The 18,769-nt window shown below is 39.5% G+C and overlaps 1 protein-coding gene across 1 annotated transcript in view; it reads right to left on the bottom strand.

Annotated features, from left to right (window-relative positions):
• The window catches only part of ITGA8 (integrin subunit alpha 8), a 116,092-nt gene that overhangs the window by 62,741 nt on the left and 34,582 nt on the right, over window positions 1-18,769 (bottom strand). Inside the window, exons 13-15 of the mRNA XM_035896810.1 lie at window positions 17,531-17,722; window positions 3,957-4,002; window positions 1,809-1,916 (exon numbers count right to left, since the gene is read on the bottom strand). Of these exons, the coding sequence (XP_035752703.1) occupies window positions 1,809-1,916; window positions 3,957-4,002; window positions 17,531-17,722 (346 nt within the window). The remainder of the gene's footprint in view (window positions 1-1,808; window positions 1,917-3,956; window positions 4,003-17,530; window positions 17,723-18,769) is intronic.

Below are 18,769 nucleotides of genomic sequence, written 5' to 3'. Positions count from 1 at the left end.
AACAGAGGTGGTTTTATTTATTTCTCTTGTGCAAAAAACACTACCTTTTCTGCTCTCAGTACACTGTCAGTAAGTGGTATGGTTTTGAAATCTTTTCCATTATGGCATAAAGCATTCTTAAAAAGTCTTAAAAACTGAAGTTCTGAAAAAACATAATTTGGATCAATGAACATGCTTCAGCCCAATGTCAATATTATAAATTCTCTATTACATCAACTATTAAACCAAAGCATGCCTGAATCAAAAAACCAGGATGGATCTTGATCTGGATCCTATTCCAGAAATGCCAAAGCTTTTTAAAGTTCTGGGACTGCATAGTTCTACTGAGTGCATTCTACATTGCTCTGTAGATGGGTGATTTTCTACACAGGATATAGAAATGAGGAACATTATGATAAATGTGAGAAGTCCCATAAAGTGTAAAAGAATAGAGCAAAAGTGAAAATCTCTTGACAGCCCCATCCCAGATTTTCACACTCAGTAGTTTTAGGAACTTCCTGAGTCACAAATTGCATCAAATGCATTGAAAGCCCATATATTTACTGGTTTAAGTGTATCAGAGTTGAGCTCCTTTATGACTCTTAAATGAACTGCTTCTGGTCATCATTATTTTTTATTGTTCATATTTATCAGTTTGTTCTAAAACCACTTTTGCTGACTCTTACATTTGAGATTATTTTTAAAACTCATCTCCTATAAAGAACGGCTCCAGTGTGGGGAATCCCTCTGGTTTAAAAGCAGTGCAAAATTTCTGCAGTCACTTTATCTTCTGGAGTCCTCCTTTACACCTTGATATTATTTTCATCCAAACCACGTCCTGGCAGGCTTCCTGCCTCTAATGTGTTTAAATAAAATTATATGACTAGTTTTTATGTCCTAGAAATCTGTTCCTCACAGTGTCTCTGGCAGGACTTACTGATATTTTATATTCAACTTGCACGTGTTTAAGCTCCGTTTTGTTTTTATTTTCCTCATTTGTTATGATTTCCACTTTTAAACAGTTTCTTATGTATTTGTAATAGCCTCTTTTATCAACTGTTCCTGGGGTCCTGGGGGACTTTTTTCTAGTGCAGTAAACGTGCCTTTATGTGGTATTACATGCTGTTAGATAGCCTCCAACTGTCCTGCAAGCATTTTATATTTGAACTTATATTGTTTTAAGCTCTTCAAGCATTTGAATGTACTTTTCTTTTCACAGCTAAATGCTACTGTGGTGGACGGTTTCTCTTTTAAAGATATATGCAACATTGTGCTGTATGGCGCACTAAGAAAAGCTTTCCTCTGACCAATGACAGCCAGAAACAAGATCCTGTGAACTGCTCTCAGGCTGGCCAGCCAGATACCTTCTCTCCTCCTCAAAGGGCTGAGATCTCTCTTTCTCTAACAGAAAATGGTGAGCCCACCAGCTCTTTGCATCTTCACTCTTACATTTTCGCAACAAAGATGCATGTGTTGACAGATCAATGTTTCTGTGTTTTGTCTGTCTTAGCTGTTTCATTCATCCAAACACTGCATGTGAATTTGCAGCTTGATCCTAGGAGACATTGAGCATCCTCCTATGCAGAAGGAGCCTCAGTGTATCAAACAACTCAACTTTTAGCCTCTTCGTTTTGGGACTCTGTGAAGTACTGGAAGATATCAAAAGGAACTCTGTTCTATATAGGCTTTTTTTTTGCTGTGCTCACAGTGTGTTTGAACATTTTTTTTGAACTTTGAACATGTTCAACAAAAAGCTGCAAGAAAAGTTAGGAATGGGAAGGTATTTGAGAAAGAGGATGAGGACATTTTTTGTCTAATTATGAACTTACCAGGCCACCAAAAGCTCAGAGCCAGGGAGCTGACAAGTTTTATTGTCTGGGTTCACAATCGTGGGGTTCAGAATAAGCTGAGCATTCACTGTCACAACAGGTCTGGCTCTGAAGGACAGAAATAAGGTTTACTACAGAAGGAGCACATTAATAACTAAGTTGCAGCAGAGAAAACACTTAACTGAGATGGCCACAAAGAAGCCAGAAATGTAGGATTACCCAGAAGAAAACACTTTTATAATGCTGCTCCTACCCGAAAGAACATTTGCGGGGGGGGAGTGTCAGAAACTGTGATACCTCCTACTATGACAGTTTGTAACAAAAAAATCACACGTTAATAGCATCACTGAAATTGTATCCTACAGTTAACAACAGGTGTGTCCTGGGACTGAGGCACATCAGACACATTTCATCATATTGGGTTTTCACAAAGGGATAGAGTCTGCCTTTTGGGATTTACAGCAGTCCCTTGGCCATTATTTTATACTGTCAGATTTGTTTTATACTGTCTCCATTAACAGTGACATATTGAGACTTGCTATCTCTGTTTAAGGTTCTTAAAAAAAATGAGCATAATTTGGTTAAAGTATAAGTTGATCTAGAATATCTTGAGCCAATAGCAAAGTAAACTCTGTCTGACATGCCTTGAGACAACTGACTTTGGAAACCAGGAATAACCATCACAAAATTCTGCTGAGTATGTGAATATATAGTTGTGGTGGTGGGAACCATCCTTCTGAATAACAATCTGTTATTAAGTAATGAGAATCTGTAACTGAGAGCAATTTAGAAGTCAAATGAAAATAAGAAAGGGTCTAAATTCTGTTTTTTTAAAGACAGCAGTACTGCATTACAGTAACTTATATAATTCTGGCAAAATCAGCTTATTACAAAATTACTTTTCTCATATTTTAATCCACATCTGAGCTTTTATGATTACTTCCCTGTATTACTTCAGCAAGACATTACAAAATAAAATTACTTTATTCATTTTTGTGCAAACCTTTTTTCTAGCAAATTTTAGTTAATAAAATTCTGTTTCTCCAGTATAACGAGTTGCATATTTGATACACTCTGGACAGGAAATGGAAAGTTTGAGGGCCTCCTGCTATTCACTTTCATAAATTAAATAGAACACATTTTTTATTGCTATCTAAAATACACACTGGGTCTAATTCTCCAATGTTTCACATCCTGTGCAGTCATTCATGCCACTGCAAAGTGATGCATTGCAAAGTATTTGCACAATTCTTAAATAGGGCAGTAGGAAAATCAGGTCTACTCACTGCACCTACAGTGTTAGCTAAAATGAGCTAACATTCCTGTTTTACAGAATTCTTATGCTTTGACAAACAGTCAGTTGGGAAGCAGAATACGCCTTCTCTCAGTCAGGCACTGCTGGGAATACAGACAGCAAGAAGACAGACAGGAATCAAGAAATACAACCGCGTTGTTGCAGCAACAGACGGCGAATATTTAAATGCAAAGTGTCAGCATGGCTGGACTAAGAGGGCAGCAGCAGATTTTTGTTTATGTATTTGCTAGTTTTAATTTATACCTCTAACCAAACAGTGCATCTAGTGAAAATCCACAGTCAGCAACAACTTTGTGATTTGTAAAATGGGATCTTGCATATTTTTTCTAAACTGAAGCTAAAAGCAGCAGTTTTTATTTTCAATTAATAGTTCACGTCTTAATGTACACAACCTCCAAAGAATCAGAGTCACTTGTAAGTTTCTTAGCACTACCATTCCCCAGGAAAGAAATTAATTTTCAATATTATGCTTTTCAAATTTCTCTGATGAGCTGTAGCAAGAATTTTTTGACTGTATAAGAACGTGTGTGACGTTGCTTTAAAGGTAGAAAATACACCATTTTCTCTCTTGTCTTATTTAAAATTAGCTGAGGAGTCAAACATTCCAGAAGTAGTTTCTCAAACTAAGACTAAGCGTGAAAAATTTCATTGAAAATGACTAGTTTTTGAGCATGGGAAAAAAGCATTCGTTTCTCACAAAATGCTTAATTTATCATCTGTGATGAGCATCTTTTACACATTATACCAGGAAAACAAAGGAATGTGAAATTTGTTTATTTGCAGATCTCCCACCAAAGCTGTAAAATAAAAAATCCATTGTATTTATCACGTACCTGTAAACAACTGCTTTTCCAGCTCCAAATGCACCTACAATTAAATCTGGAAAAACAAAACAGGTTCAGAAGAACTATATAGATGTCTCTCATACTGTTTTTCTCCAGCCTAAATTAGATTTTTTTATATTAAAAATGCAGCACCATAAAGCAAATGTGATATTCCCTTTCTAAGTAATATTTTCACCAGTGTAGCTGAAAGAAAACATTTCACATCATGAGAGATGGGCACATAAACGTCTTGGTTGTATCCACTAAGTGCCAATCTGTCTAACACAAGGTCACCCATGCCACAGTCTTGCTTCTCTCCGACTTGCATTATAGGGGAAAAAGGATGCCATTAACCACTCTACATTTTATTCCAAACCATTAATTGCCCTTTACACAAAGATATGCAAACCACTTTGTCCCCACTCTCACTCAGGTCACGTTGAAAATTTATGGTGTTCCTTCCTGACAATCCTTCCCATCCCTTTTTGTGTTTTAAGTAATTTGTTTGTTAATTTAATCATTACATCTCTGTGTATATAAATACAACACACAGGTGAGAGGATGGCTGATTTCATAGTTTCTAATGCTCGCAGCATTGTAGCAGCATGTGCTAAGGCTTACAATAGTTATCCACCTACAGCAATCTTCCCCATCAGTCACCATTTGGAACAGATACAGTCAACAACACAAGGGCTACATCGGGCCTTGGGCACACCTTTGTTACTGGACAACAGCCTGGGTTGGGAATCTACAGGCCCAAATATTTCCTTTTTTTGCCTGGATTCCCCACACAGGGGTGCTCTGGGAAGATCCAGACTGGCTTGCTGGACCACTCAGGCCTGCTGGAGAAAAGCTGGAGCCAAGCAGTGAGGAAAGCCTGAAGAAGAGAAGACTGAGAGGGGACCTTATCAACACATACAAATATCTTAAGGGCGGAAGTCATGAGGATGGAAGCAGTCTGTTTGCAGTGGTGTCCAGCGACAGGACTAGGGGCAATGGGTGCAAACTGAAACATAAGAGGTTTCAGTTGAATATGAGGAAGAACTTCTTACTGACGGAGCACTGGAACAGGCTGCCCAGGGAGGTTGTGGAGTCTCCTTCTCTGGAGATATTCAAGGCCCACCTGGATGAAGTCCTGTGTAGAATGCTCTAAGAGAGCCTGCTTTAGCAGGGGGGTTGGACTAGATGATCTCCTGAGGTCCCTTCCAACCCTTGCGATTCTGTGATTCTGTGAAAAAGGATCAACTTTTCTGCTGCCTCTAGCTGGAGCACAGTTCAAGAAAAGAAAAGAGCTTTGTTTCATTTTCAAACACCCTAGTGTCCATCTGCTAGTGTCCACCCCTTTCTCTTATCATATGATTTGATTTACACATGTCCAATTCCGTAGACCAAGTCTCACAACAGACCTTGCAGTGCTACAGACTGACAACCTAAACTGATCTAAATGAGTTAACTAAACCAGTACTCAGGGTTGTAAACAAACCCTTACATGCTGCTTCCATAATTTGAGCACTGGTTTCCTTAAGAAGCCCTGAAGTCATCAAGCATGATGCAAATACAAAGCTTTGACGCTCATTAGCTGAGTGGGTTTGGGCCAGGTCTGGCAGCGTGTTTTCCAGTGCTATGTCTGCCTTTCAGATGGTCAGGATTTCACAAGTTTAAACAAGTACACCACATGGGCAACAGCCTGTCCTACAATGAATTCCACTGAATAATGTCCTACAAGGAGCAGGCATGGACAGTTTACGGGTCTGATCCTCTTTTTGTACAACATTTACATTTTTCGACTTCCATTGGCCTTAGAGAAATATGCTTCAGGGTCAGGAATGCTTTAAATAGCAGAAGAAAATGAGTGTTGTTTCTATCTCCTTTTTGGGACATTTATGAGTCCTTTTCATTAGCAGCTTTTATAGACAACTTGCACACAGCACCAAAACCTGTTTTCCTCTTAAATAAGCAACTGGTTGAGACATAGCCATCACCATAAAAGCTACACAATGCACATGGCAGAACTTTTCCTGGCAGCTCCTTGATAGCAGCACCCACAGTAATCCCAAAAGATTTAATATTGTGTTGGGTTTTTTTGGTTTTGTGTTTGGGTTTTTTGGTGTTTGTTTGTTTGGTTTTTTAAAGGATGCTCTTTATCAATTCTGCAACAGACTTAACTTCGGATATGTACTGTTTCATACTCCGTTTGGTAACTCAAAAGGTTTCAGACCAGGGCTATGTTATGGCAGAGGCAAACCAGGTAGATACCCAAGACTTATCCAGATCCTGGTCTTGTGATGACTTCATAGTCTGATCCTTCATTAAAAAAAAAAAGCACTCCAGCCCTTCATGGGCACAAGGGAAAGCTCGAACACACTGTCCTGGTTTCAGCTGGGGTAGAGTTAATTTTCTTCATAGTAGCTGGCATAGTGCTGTGTTTTGGATTTACTACAAGAAGGATGTTGATAACACACTGATGTTTTAGTTGATGCTAAGCAATGCTTACACCAGGCAAGGGCTTTTCAGCTTCCCCTGCTCTGCCAGGTGCACAAGAAGCTGGGAGGGGGCACAGCCAGGACAGCTGACCCCAACTGGCCACAGGGCTATTCCAGACCATGGGACATCATGCTCAGGGGAGTTAGCCAGGGTGGGGAGAGCGATCGCTGCTGGAGACGTGCTGGGCATTGGTCAGCGGGTGGTGAGCAATTGCACTGAGCATCACTTGGTTTATATATGCTGTGTATTCTATCATTATAACTACTACTTTTTTTCCTCTGCTGTTTTATTAAACTGTCTTTATCTCAACCCATGGGTTTTACCTTTTTTTTTTTCCCCCAATTCTCTCCCCCATCCCACTGAAGGAGTGAGGGGGGGAGTGAGCAGCTGTGTGGTGTTCAGCTGCCTGCCAGGTTAAACCACAACACAAACAACTTGAGTAAGCTTAGTAAAAGGTAGCCTGTTTGAATCTGAAGGTAAAAAGAATGAACCTGTCAAGTACAGTTATCCTCACTACTATGAGCAAGCTCTTAATTTCAGTATCTACAGCTCTGCAGACTTCGGTTCCCATTATCTCAGCATCCCCACTTTAATATTAAAGGGGATTTTGTACATCTGCTTAGCAGTTAAATCTGGGTTGCTCTGGGACAGAGCCCAACTTACTTGAAGACAGAGGGTAATGGTATGCCTCAGCCACCAAAAGACTGGTTTTCCATGAGCAGTCATTGCCACCTCAGCCAGGTTTGGAGACACAGCAAAAGAGATGAGGACATTCAATCACGGCACCATCACAAAGGCCCTTTTTGAGCATACACTAAGGGCAGTCAGGACTGTGCTCATCCTGCTCTCGTCTAGAAGCTCTTACTTTTTCCCTGACATGTCCTTTATTCTCTGGTATAAGCCATGCTTATTCTTGACCCAAAGAGCTTGAATGAGTGAAACTACTCAGTAGGAAAAGTGGACTTAAGAATGCATATGCAACCAATAAAACACTTATACCCAGTAGTGACATTTATGATCTAATATAAGGATCAAGTCATTGTATATTCAAGCAGAGTATTCACTAGAAGATCCATTAGGGATTTTGCTTTGCTTCTACTTGTTCTGTTACAGAGCAGTAGTTGTATTCTTCTTTCTTTCATTGCCTTGTGGGGTGCAACTCCTATACCCATCACTGGAAAAAAACATTTCTGGCATTGATGTGAATCCATGGGATTTGAATACACATCAAATTGGAACACTCTTATAAGCAGAAGTTTCGAATTTGTTGTATGTTCTGCAGAGGAAAAGTTACTAATAATTTCCATGAAAAAGTGCATGAGATATCTAAATTATCTGCAGTTTGGCAACTTTCCCCTCCTAAAAATAGGGAGAAGTTGTCTTTATTCATTGCTTGTTAATGCTACGCATGCAATGTCACTGATGAAAAGGTCACTAGCTGAAAAATAAGGGTTTAACAGGCAATTTGGAATTACATAGCAAAAAAAGCCAATTTAACTACTTATAACCTTTCCAAACAGAGCCTGAAGAAAAGCATAGGAAAACCTTTGCTCCTTTGCATTTGTGAGGGTTTTTTCAAGCCCAGATTAAAATGTGTGTAAATAGAAAAAGAGAGAGAAGTATCAGAATCACTAAATCTCCTTCACTCCTTCTTTTCTCATATTTTATGTTTTCAGGAGGATGAGGGACCTCACAGATTTAAGTAAATGACCACTTTTTGCCTATGCCATCTCATTGAGAAGATAATTTATCAGCTGTTACCATTCAGGGAAGCAGAGGTCTGTAAGGAGGGGCTGGTGGCAGCAGCCATGTGCTTCTGCCTCATTGCTGTTGTGGAATAAATGAGTTGTGGGGTCACAATCACACTGGAAAAACTAAGTAAACAAGCATGGAGCGACTCAGAAGGAATTTTCAACTTGCATTTCAATTCAGCTTGAGGATTGTATGCACTAAAATCCCAACTGGTGGAGTTCACAGAGCTTAATCCTGTAACAAGTGTCTTTGGCATGTACTTAACTGAAGTCAAGGGGCACCGTGCAAAGTTAAACAGTCCTAATACTTATTTCAAATTTTACTTTGCTCTGAAGGGAAGGCTTGCAAGATGATGTCTGTTGAAGAAAATCCATTTTCCAAGATAAAATTATCATAAAAACTTAAGGAAAGAGTATTCACAGATGCCAGCGAAAGGCACGCTGGATTTTGTAAGCTGGTCTTTTTACCTGCACCTTCTGCCACATATGTGGCTGTGCCAGACCTGAAACACCATGTGATAAAGGGCAGAAACTTGCCATGATGCTGACTAAGCCTTCAACCAGCTGGAAGAAGTAGGAAGATCAGTGAAGTCCTACCTCCAGTCTTAACAAGATATATTAATTTATTAACTTGAGCAAATTCTTTGATCCCCTGGTATTTTTAAAGGACATCCTGCATCCCCTGTGAGAGATGCAGCCCCAGGGAGTCTGAGCAGGGAGGAACATGCGGCGTCCTCAGCACCCCATGTTTTGTTGGAGTCTGTCCAGCAGACCCAACAGAATTGCCGAGGCATGGTATCTCATCTCGCTTTGTGAGGGACAGTAGGACCAAGAAAGACAGCCAGTGAAGGACTACACAATTAGCACACGCTTCACTTGTGAGAAAGCCAAAAATGAAACAATGGATATCTGAGTCATCTCCCCACCGCAACTCTACCGGGATACAGGCATGAAAGTGTTCACCTTATGGACTCAGAATGATCTGCTGACAGCTTTAAACATCACTCTGTGTAGTCTGTCAGTTTAATTGCATAGTATAAATAGGAACTGGAAAACAATTAGAATCCTATCTGAGTACAGGTGCTAATGGAAATTTCATAAAAGAGACTGAGAAAACTGCATAACTGGAAACCCTGTTAAAAAAAAATATCTTTGTGGGCCTTTTTGGTTTTCATTTCCCTCAGTTGATCAGGTGCCAAAAAGGCCCATGATCAGATTTCTATTTGTTTTCTAGGATTTCAGAGAGTACTACACTCCCAAATCTCAGTAGGAGAGGCCCAGAATAAAATTTCCTTTAAATGGCCATTACTTCAGGCTTGGCTGTAATAAAGGGCACAGGATTGTTCAGTTCAGCCAATTTTAGTCAAGAATTGTAGTTAAATACTACAAACAACCATCACCCAAAACAGAGTCACTTTCTTCCAGTTCTACCATTCTCAACTGCCTTGATCCTTCTCTGTTTTCCTGATGGCAGGTCTGTTAAGGATAAACCTAAGCCTAACTCATTTTAATGCTCCACTTTCGTCTGAATGAGTCCCCTTCATAATACAATGTTATTATTCACTTCATTATTCTACAAAAAAATCCCAGAGAGGGCAGTTAATGTTCTATCACTTCAGTAAATCCCACTTACTGGAATTAATTGCTTTATTCTTATATTCCATTGGGCACAATATTGTGATTTCATTGAATATCTCAAAGAATTTTAGAAAAGCATACCTGTAAATTAGATAATAATTTGCCACAAAATTAACATATTTATAGGAGATTCTTGGCTTGTCACTCCATTTTTGATTGATTATTCATGTGAAAACATAATTAGCTGGTAGAAACACTTCAGCTTTTCTGCATTTGCTGGCAGAACCCATGCCCTTGTTCTGGCTCCCACGCTCAGCAGTCCTCTCTTACCAGAGCAGATGCAGCTTTTCATTGATTTAACTTGTTTGTCTTCCACAAGTCTTCTCAACCAACTTCATAATTTAATAATCACTAGATTACGATTTGTGATATTGTTGGCACAATGCCTATGGTTCTCAAAAAAAAATTATGAATGCTGAAGAACCCTTACCTCTCAGAAAGAAACTTGAGGGTTTTCTTCCTGCTGTTTGAGTTAATGTATTTAGCAGATGGAGCTGTTAAATACTCCTACTTTAATAAGATTAGATTGGATTACTGAAGTTCTGAGGAAATTTTGTCTGATTATCACACTTATTTCCTCCTTAAAATGTTGCTAGAGTAATTTGTTTATACTAACTACATGCTATTCTAATGATAATAACTGAGTTCAAAATAACAAGCCGTGAAGATGCCTTTACACATTTCCCTGTGCTGACAAGGGTTTGACTAAAAGGAATAACCAAAGGAGCAGGCCAACAGCTGTGTTTGTATAAAATTGGAATACCTTGAAGATGAAACTCCAGCAGCACTGCCTCCAGAATGATTCTCTTAAGTTAATAAGGAAGGTTTATACAAGCAGGGAGCTTATAAACATGCAGGGAGCAGGAACAATAGTGCATAATTTATTTGAGCGATTAACTAATTAACTAATCAACAGTCTTTGAATAGCAAATTCATCTAGAGCACTGCTCTGAATCCACCCACACTGTTAAAAGAAACTGGTAAAATCATCCTGGTTCACAAACACATTTGAAGAAACCACAGTCTGCTGGAGGATATGCCACAAGAAGAAAGCAAGCTTAATGAGTTGAGTAAGTTATTCATTATAAACTATTTGCTCAGCTATAATCAGCCATCAAGTGACTGAACATATGCTGAAATGTGAGGGTAGAAACCTTACAGCCTCCAAATGCCTGAGCCCTGCACAGATAGATGAACCAGCTGGAAGTGCAGCACCATCACCTAGATAATCACAGACTCCAAGCACTCACTGGGGACCAGCTTTGAACAGATGCCCAGAAGCCAAAAGAAACAAATTTCTTTCCCATTAAACAGATTTATGGATTTCTTTTGTTCCTATGAAAATTGAACTATGCTCATTGAAAAAGTAAAATAAAATTATAAATAACATAAACTACAATTGAAAATACATGCCTAAGCTGAGGCTTCATTCCCTGCTCCAGGCCTTGATGACACAAATAAAGCTCAGGATGAAGCAAAGGGGCCCTAAAAGCCCCAGATTTACTGGGGAGTGGAGTGGAAGCTGTGTTGAAAGTTACCATTATGTTGCTCAGATACTCCACTGTAGAAGACAGCCAGGAAGGTTGTGCTGAGGCAGGGATTTCAGAATATCTTGTGCAAACCTCGAAGAGCTGTTATTACAGAGAATCCCATGGCTATATAAACTGTGTTATAGGCCTCACCAGTGCAGCCTCAGATACAGAATCATGATGCTTTGCCATGTCCTAGCCTTGGCGCTGAAAAGTGCAGTACAGAATCTCATACATAATTCCTTCCAGTTGCCACTGTATTTGCACTTAAACTGATGAAAAAATCCCATCTTCTAGACCTTTTCACTCCATTCAGAGCTCCCTCACTTTATTTCTTTAATATCCTTTATTTTTTACATGTCAATCCAGAGTAACAGCATTAAGTCAGTATTTACTACAGCAGTGTAAGTAGTAATCCAGAGTAACAGCATTAAGTCAGTATTTACTATAGCAGTGTAAGTGAGATCAGATCCTCTCCTTTGAATATGAACTTAGAGTATGAGTTGTCAGAAAACCCTGAAAAGGATCATCTGCTGAAAGATGTTACAATTTTGTCAGTGTTAGTAAATTAGTGCCAGAGAATGTGCTTGTGTGCTGTACCTGCACTGTCTGTGGAGGTATCATCAGAATTGCCCTAAAGCAGTTGGCTGATGCCAATTATTAGCCTCCAAAAGAGAGCACACAGCAACCCTGTTTTGGCAAAGAAAGCGAGTTTGATAGTATGGACAAGGACTGTTCAGTGACAATTCAGAACCAAAGAACAGCATATTTATGGTGTAGATGTAGCTTAAGAGGATTAATTGGTCTTTTCCTTCAAATACTGGGTATATATTGTATACTGGAGAGGTACTGAGTATCTCACGTAAGTATGGTACAAAGCTTGTCAGTGTCATGCATGGAAGACTGGGAAAGCTGCACGTTGTTTGTTCTCCTGAACAGTCACATCAAAAAGCACAGAGCTGGCTTGGTACATTCAATCTATCTGACAGACATGCTTAATCTGCCTTCCTCTTACTGCTTCCCTCTCACTAGCCTTAATCCGACTATAAAGTTTCTTCAGGTTCTGCCTGACTCTTACGTGACTACAGTGAAAGGAGCATCCATCCATTCACTACCACCATCACCACTGTTTAGCATTGCAATTCTTCTGCTAGATGAGAAACAGCACTCTGTTTGGGGCTGAAGGTGGTGAACACCAACACAGAGAGAGGGCAGCTGCATGTTTTTGGAGCAATACAGCTGTTAGGATGATCAGCACAGTTTTCCGCCTCTGCTGCTTCCCAGGGTTGAAAGTTTCCCACTACCTCTGAGCCTGCAGAGCAGAGACTACCATATTATCACCCCTGTCTGTGTTGATAAAGGAACAATTCTGGGCACATAACTTCTGGAATGTCTGCAAATATGACACAATTTGCAGAAGTCCTTCCCTGGAAAGCTGTGGAGATGTAAACGAAGGGTTGTGCTTAGTAACAAAAGCTAAATCTTCTCTGTTGAAAGGTTAGAAAAATCCCTGTATTTTTGCAATGCATACAGTAGAGGCCTGTTACTGTTACAGTGATAACATCTATGCCAGAGCAGCTGAAGACAGATGGTCATTATACCGACAGGACTGCTAATGAGAAGGAAAAGCAGCCCTGTCTGCATGCTGACCCTACTAGAGAAAGACTGATTTTTAGGTATGATGTTGACTAGGTGGCCATTCAGCTCTCTGTATCCTGTGCTTCGTGCAGTAAATGGCTACACAAGGGAAATTCAAATGAAGTCAGGGCATGAGCTTGAGCACTCTGTCGGTACTGTCCAGATTTCTTTTATTGTTAGCACAGACTCTGGTCTGATTTTAGTGTGTGCAAGTTAGTACTCTCCCAGACTGTGGCCAGGAACAGTCTGGGGAATAGCCTAGGCCAAGGACCTTTCCCAAAAGGCAGTTTGGGTCTGGCCATCCTGTTCAGCGGGCAGGAGGGTTTCAACTGATGACGGTGAGCTGTGTTGTACCATGTAGCCTCAAGGCCAGTTCCTGGCCCTCTTTACTTTTTTTGCACAAACATAATCACTGTTACCAATGAAAAAGATTTGTGATTATTGTTTTGTCAAGTGCTAATTCTGATTTTCTTCTCAGTAGGGAAGATACAGCTTTTTTTATGTTGGATAAGTTTGAAGCCCAGGTCAATGGCAAAATCTTTATTAGGAGCAATGCTTTAGCCAGACATAAGTCACACTTTACACACTGCTCTTTACATAAAAATGAGGCAGCAGTAATGACAAGACTGAACCATCATCTGGTACAGCAGGACAGTGGGCCATTTGCCTCTTTACAAGGAACAATCAAGTAAATTAGGGTTCCTTCCACAGGATTTCTAAAACATATGGCTGAGGGAGGGAATATGCTAGAGGTCTGTAAAATAAGAGTAGACTAAAGAATTGTTTACAGTCTCTTCAGTATAAGCACATCCAAAGAAACTGTCCAGTGGAACGTTCAAGACTTGAATTGAATGCAGTGAAAAGAATCACTTCTCGATAAAACATGCAGTTAGGCTGTGGAGCCCTTTGACACAGGTTGCTGTGGGTGTCAAAAGTTCACAAGTTCTACAACTGACTGGTCAAATTAATGGAAGAAAAATCTGTCAAGGGATACTTAATTTGAAGATACTACCTTGGACTCAGGGACACCTTGCTCCTCCTGTTGGTTAGAGCTGGGTGAATATTCTGGGAAATATCACAACCACCATATAATTTCCTGGATATCTGTTGTTGGCCACTGCTGGAGACATGCTACGGTGCTAGACACGTGTTTCATCTGTATTAGTATGACTGTATTATATTCTTCTCTGCCTGCTCTGCTACTCCACCATGAAACCTGTCTGTGATCACTTTTCTCCCATATTTATCATACAACTGGTGTCCTGGAGTCCTCAGCCTTTCCTAGAAAAGACCAGGAAGCAGGAGGTGGTCTCTGGTCTCTGTCCCTTTGCAGGCCAGGAGTTGCAGGAAGAGGAGGAAGGAGAAATCACTCCTCCATTCAGAGGAAAGCTGGGGGATTTGAACAGCACTGAGTATTAAGCAGTCTTTATCTGCTCCCTATTTCCTTCTCTGTTCCTGAGCTTATACTGGCATTTGTATGAAGAGAGAAAGGTATCACTTCTCGTACCAAATGGCTGCTCTTTCCCAGAAGCTAATAGGTAGATCTCAGCCTGAATTGAACTCCCAGCCACGAGAGGAATTTGACTGTGATTCACCCTCACTTTTTAGGAACTGTATTCCCCAACTTGCAACTCAGTCAGTCCCTAAGAGTGCTAGTTCCTGGGCTCAATACAGCGAGCCCAGGGTGAAGCTCAGTGGTCTGTGATAAGAAGCCACACAAGTAGGTTGTATCTTTTGGCCTCCAGGTCTGTGAACTGCTCCAAGAACATTAACACATGGTCTGATTTAAAGAAGAACGCCTGAAACTCTAAAAGCTCTAAAAATGCTACACAGTGCAATAAAAAGGAAATGGCAGAGTAACCCCCATCCTTCAGCCTCTCATTTCCTAGCAAGGATATGTCTGCCTCATGAACAATGTTAGGCGCAAGGGCTTGAGTAAATTGTACAAGCACTGCTATAGTTATACAAGTCCTCACAAACTGGTGTCAGTCCTGAACTTCTTGCAAGCACGATACCTTTTTGAGCTCATTTGTCTTCACACAATGCTTGAACTCTAGCCATAGAAGAGCTAATTTCTTGGAGAATCTCACCTTAGACTGTGGCAATACATGGTTATACCTGCAGCCAGACATTACAGCTGTCTCTCATTTCCCAGTCTGTAAGAACTGAACTTCTGATAGTGATGAATCAGCATAATTTGGTTTATTACTTTTTTCTTTTTATAAAATGGTTGATTTTACAATATACACATTAAAAAGCTTAAATTTTTTTTTAAAGATTTTTTTCTAATCTTTCACAAGCCTCTTTGAATTACAGTCATGACCAGTAGTTTGGGAGGCACTAAATTAAAGGCTAGTATCCTAGACCTTCTATAGGCAGCAAATACTCTGCCTCTCAACTGACATCTAAAATAAAACTTCCTTCCTATTCCTTCCAAGTTCAGTCCCTTGTTTCCTCCTTGTACAAGGGCTGCCCTTCAGCATTTCCGTCAGGAGGTGAAGAAGAAAAGCCTTTGACACAAGAAGGATTACATTCTTCATTGCCTAGTGCATTTGTCCCAGACTTGCATTTCCCCATATAATTTCCTTTCTTTTTTTTCCTTTTTCCCATAGGAAGGCATTCTATTTTTGTGCTAGTACCGTGCCATGGTTGTGCTATTTTTGCAGCTCTGTGTTGGTGCTTAAAGTCTTTGTGAATTAAGGAAGAGGTGGTTGACTGACAGTAAGGTTTTTTATTTCTGTCATTTGCTCACAGATTCTCACCAGTACGCTGGACTGCTCATCCAGATATTCAACTGAGGGATGGAGGGAAAAGCTACTTACTGTAAATGAATGGTGTTTGGGGTTTTTTTGCTAAAATAAATAATGCATGTAATAAAACCAAACCATCTAACACATAATAAGCTGATATCACAATGTGAAAATTCTGCAGGTAGGATCCATAGTGGAGCCATCAATGAAAAGTAGGATAACTCTCATGAAATCTCACAAGTGAATTGACTATAGCAGTTCCTCAGTATACATTTAGAAAGACCGAGACCCATCACCCAAAATTTTCACAAATTAGCTTAAAAGATGCTCCACATAAAGTATGTTAATATACTAGTTAGACTTCTACTCTTCTTTCTTCCCCATGTGACTTGAAGAAGACCTAAAAGAATCTTTCCCTTCCCTATCTCTATCGTTTCAATCTTAGAAATGTCAGGAATGCAATATCTTGTTTTCTTTGGTTTTGCTGGGGGGCCATGTGGGTGCTTTAGGAAATGTTTAAAAGCTGAAACTTTATTAAAGAGCTCTGTTGTCCAAAAGAACCTCATTAGTCATGGACAATGAAAGACTATTAATAGCAACATCAACAATATGCAAACAAAAAGTCAGAACACTGTTTAAAAGCCCCTTCTTTTCTCAAATGCTAAAGATCCTCTCACTTCAGTCTTGTGATAGCCTCACTCTATTACTCTGCAGTCAGCCTTTCTGTTTGTAAAACCCTAATTTCTATTGTAAACACTCCTTCCCAGAAACTCTCTTCCGCTTTTGAAAAGACACCTCTTTCAAGGTTTTTACAATCCATCACAAAAAGGTAAAAGAGATCCCATTTTTGTCCCTTTGAAAATCACAGTTTTCACTTTTGAAACTTTTAAGAACACTAGCCTTGAAGTAACCCAGGCTAACTAAGGTAATTTCATAGTAAGTTAGGGAAGTAAAGACTTTTTTACTGTGGATGAACCTTTCACAGTAACAAAATATAATGTTTTACAGCACACCCTTGCTAAGGCTTCTGAATTGTGATGGAAAGAAACAGAACAGACTTGCTTCTAGGGAGAGTAAATACAAGCATATTTAAAATAGCTCCAACATTCAGACTATTTACGATGCCACGAACAAAAAAATAAACACTACCCCAACGAAACTCAACTAAAGTTACAAACCTGATAAATTGGAATGCACGTCAGGTAAACAAATAAGGAAGAATCAAAGCTAGCCTAAAAAGGAAGAGTCCATACAGAAGAATGAAAACATAAAAGGGATGGAAAGGCCCAAATGAAATACCTGCCTTTAAGTAATGTCTTTGTCTTTTTGTAACATAATGTAATCAGAGCCATTAAGAACCTATATATAGCTCAGTGTCTCTTCAGACAGCAAAAAAACATCTTAGCAACACAACCAAGTCAATCCCTTCTTCTACAACCAACACGTTTTTAATTAAGAAAGAATGCCAGGATGAAGGAGCTTACAAGTTCAATAAGTTGAGAGCATTCAAATTTTGGAAGCAGGGCGAAAGGGTTAAGCTTTTTATTGTAAAATTCACATGTTTTATGTTAATGTAACTATTTAAGCCCTTTCTTGCCTTTCTGATCATGTCTTTTGACAGGAAAGGGAGTACTTGTTTTGTCTGATTGTAACTGTCAGGAAAGCAAGCTAGAACTATCCAAAAATGTCCATTCTTTATTCTGACCTCTGCCTTTCAAAAGGAGCAGTTTAGGCATGATGCATTTTCCAGAGAATGGAAGCATGAAATTCCCTTTCTAATTGAAAAATCTTACCTGGGTAGTCATTCTTGTCTATGTCTGAGTCTCCTCTTAGAGTGAAGCCAAATCCCGAAGGCATGGACTGTGAGGCCCATGCTCCATTGAGAACCTGGGAAGGGTTAGCATTTAACCCATTACTATATCCATTGTAAATGAGCACTTTCCCTCTTCTGTCTTCTCCTGCAAATGGTGCACCAATAGCAATGTCTGCAGTGCAATAAAAGAATAAAAAGAATGCGCACAATTAAAGTAAAGCAAAAATTAAGTCTCTGCAGAAAACCAGACATAAATAGCTTATGATACATACATGCAAGTACTTCAACATTCTGTACTTCTGTGTGGATTCTAGTTTTAAGGCAAATATACAAAAATGTTTGTAGTGTCTTTTCTATGTCAAACTTTCATGACAAAAGCTTACAAAATCATCCTATGAAGGGGTTATTGCATTATACTAAATAGCCAGTCCATGCTGGATTCCTCTACCATATTTCCAGGGCATTTAATAAGCTTTAATAAACCAAGATCTAATTAATGCCTGCTTCTACTTCCATAGTTTTAAGCAGACACAAATCTTCCTTGATTTCTTCTATCACCTAATTAATAAAGAAGAGCTGCTAGATAAAATTAATTTTCTTTTTCCACATAAAATATTCAACATAGGCACACCACACCACCCCCCAAAAAAAAAATACCATCTAGTGCTTTAATATGCAGAAAAGGACAATAGAATATAATGTTTTCATCTATACCAAGCCAACATCTTACTGAAAAATGTGAATAGTACTGAGTCAGGAATTTAACAGAAGGACTTAGGCATAACGCAATTAGGCACTGCAATCCTTAAAAAATGAGGTGCCATATCCAAGAAGTGGAACTCACAGAATCACAGAATTGCAAGGGTTGGAAGGGACCTTGGGAGATCATCTAGTCCAACCCCCCTGCTCTTCTTAGTTCCTACACATGGGATGTGGAGAGAATCATGTGTCTAGATAGAGATTCAACGGCCACACTAACTGAGCTAGCCCATAGGAAACAAAAGAGGAGAATATGTATCTTCAGCTCTGATTTTTGGATTCTGATCTAGGAGCTGATACTGGACTTTTTTATTAAACTTGACTTCAGCACCTGGAATTTGTACCTTCACTCTAAAGGCAGGAGTGCACCAAAGCTCTCTGACTGCCATTTTCAGTTATGAAGCAGAAGGCTTTGTAGATACTTTTTAGCCTTCTCTATACAGTGAGAGAGAAAAGCAGG

Source organism: Egretta garzetta, unplaced genomic scaffold (assembly GCF_000687185.1).
Source record: "Egretta garzetta isolate BGI_Z169 unplaced genomic scaffold, ASM68718v1 scaffold30, whole genome shotgun sequence".
NCBI lineage: Eukaryota > Metazoa > Chordata > Aves > Pelecaniformes > Ardeidae > Egretta > Egretta garzetta.
This window is presented reverse-complemented; position numbering and strand designations above follow the sequence as displayed.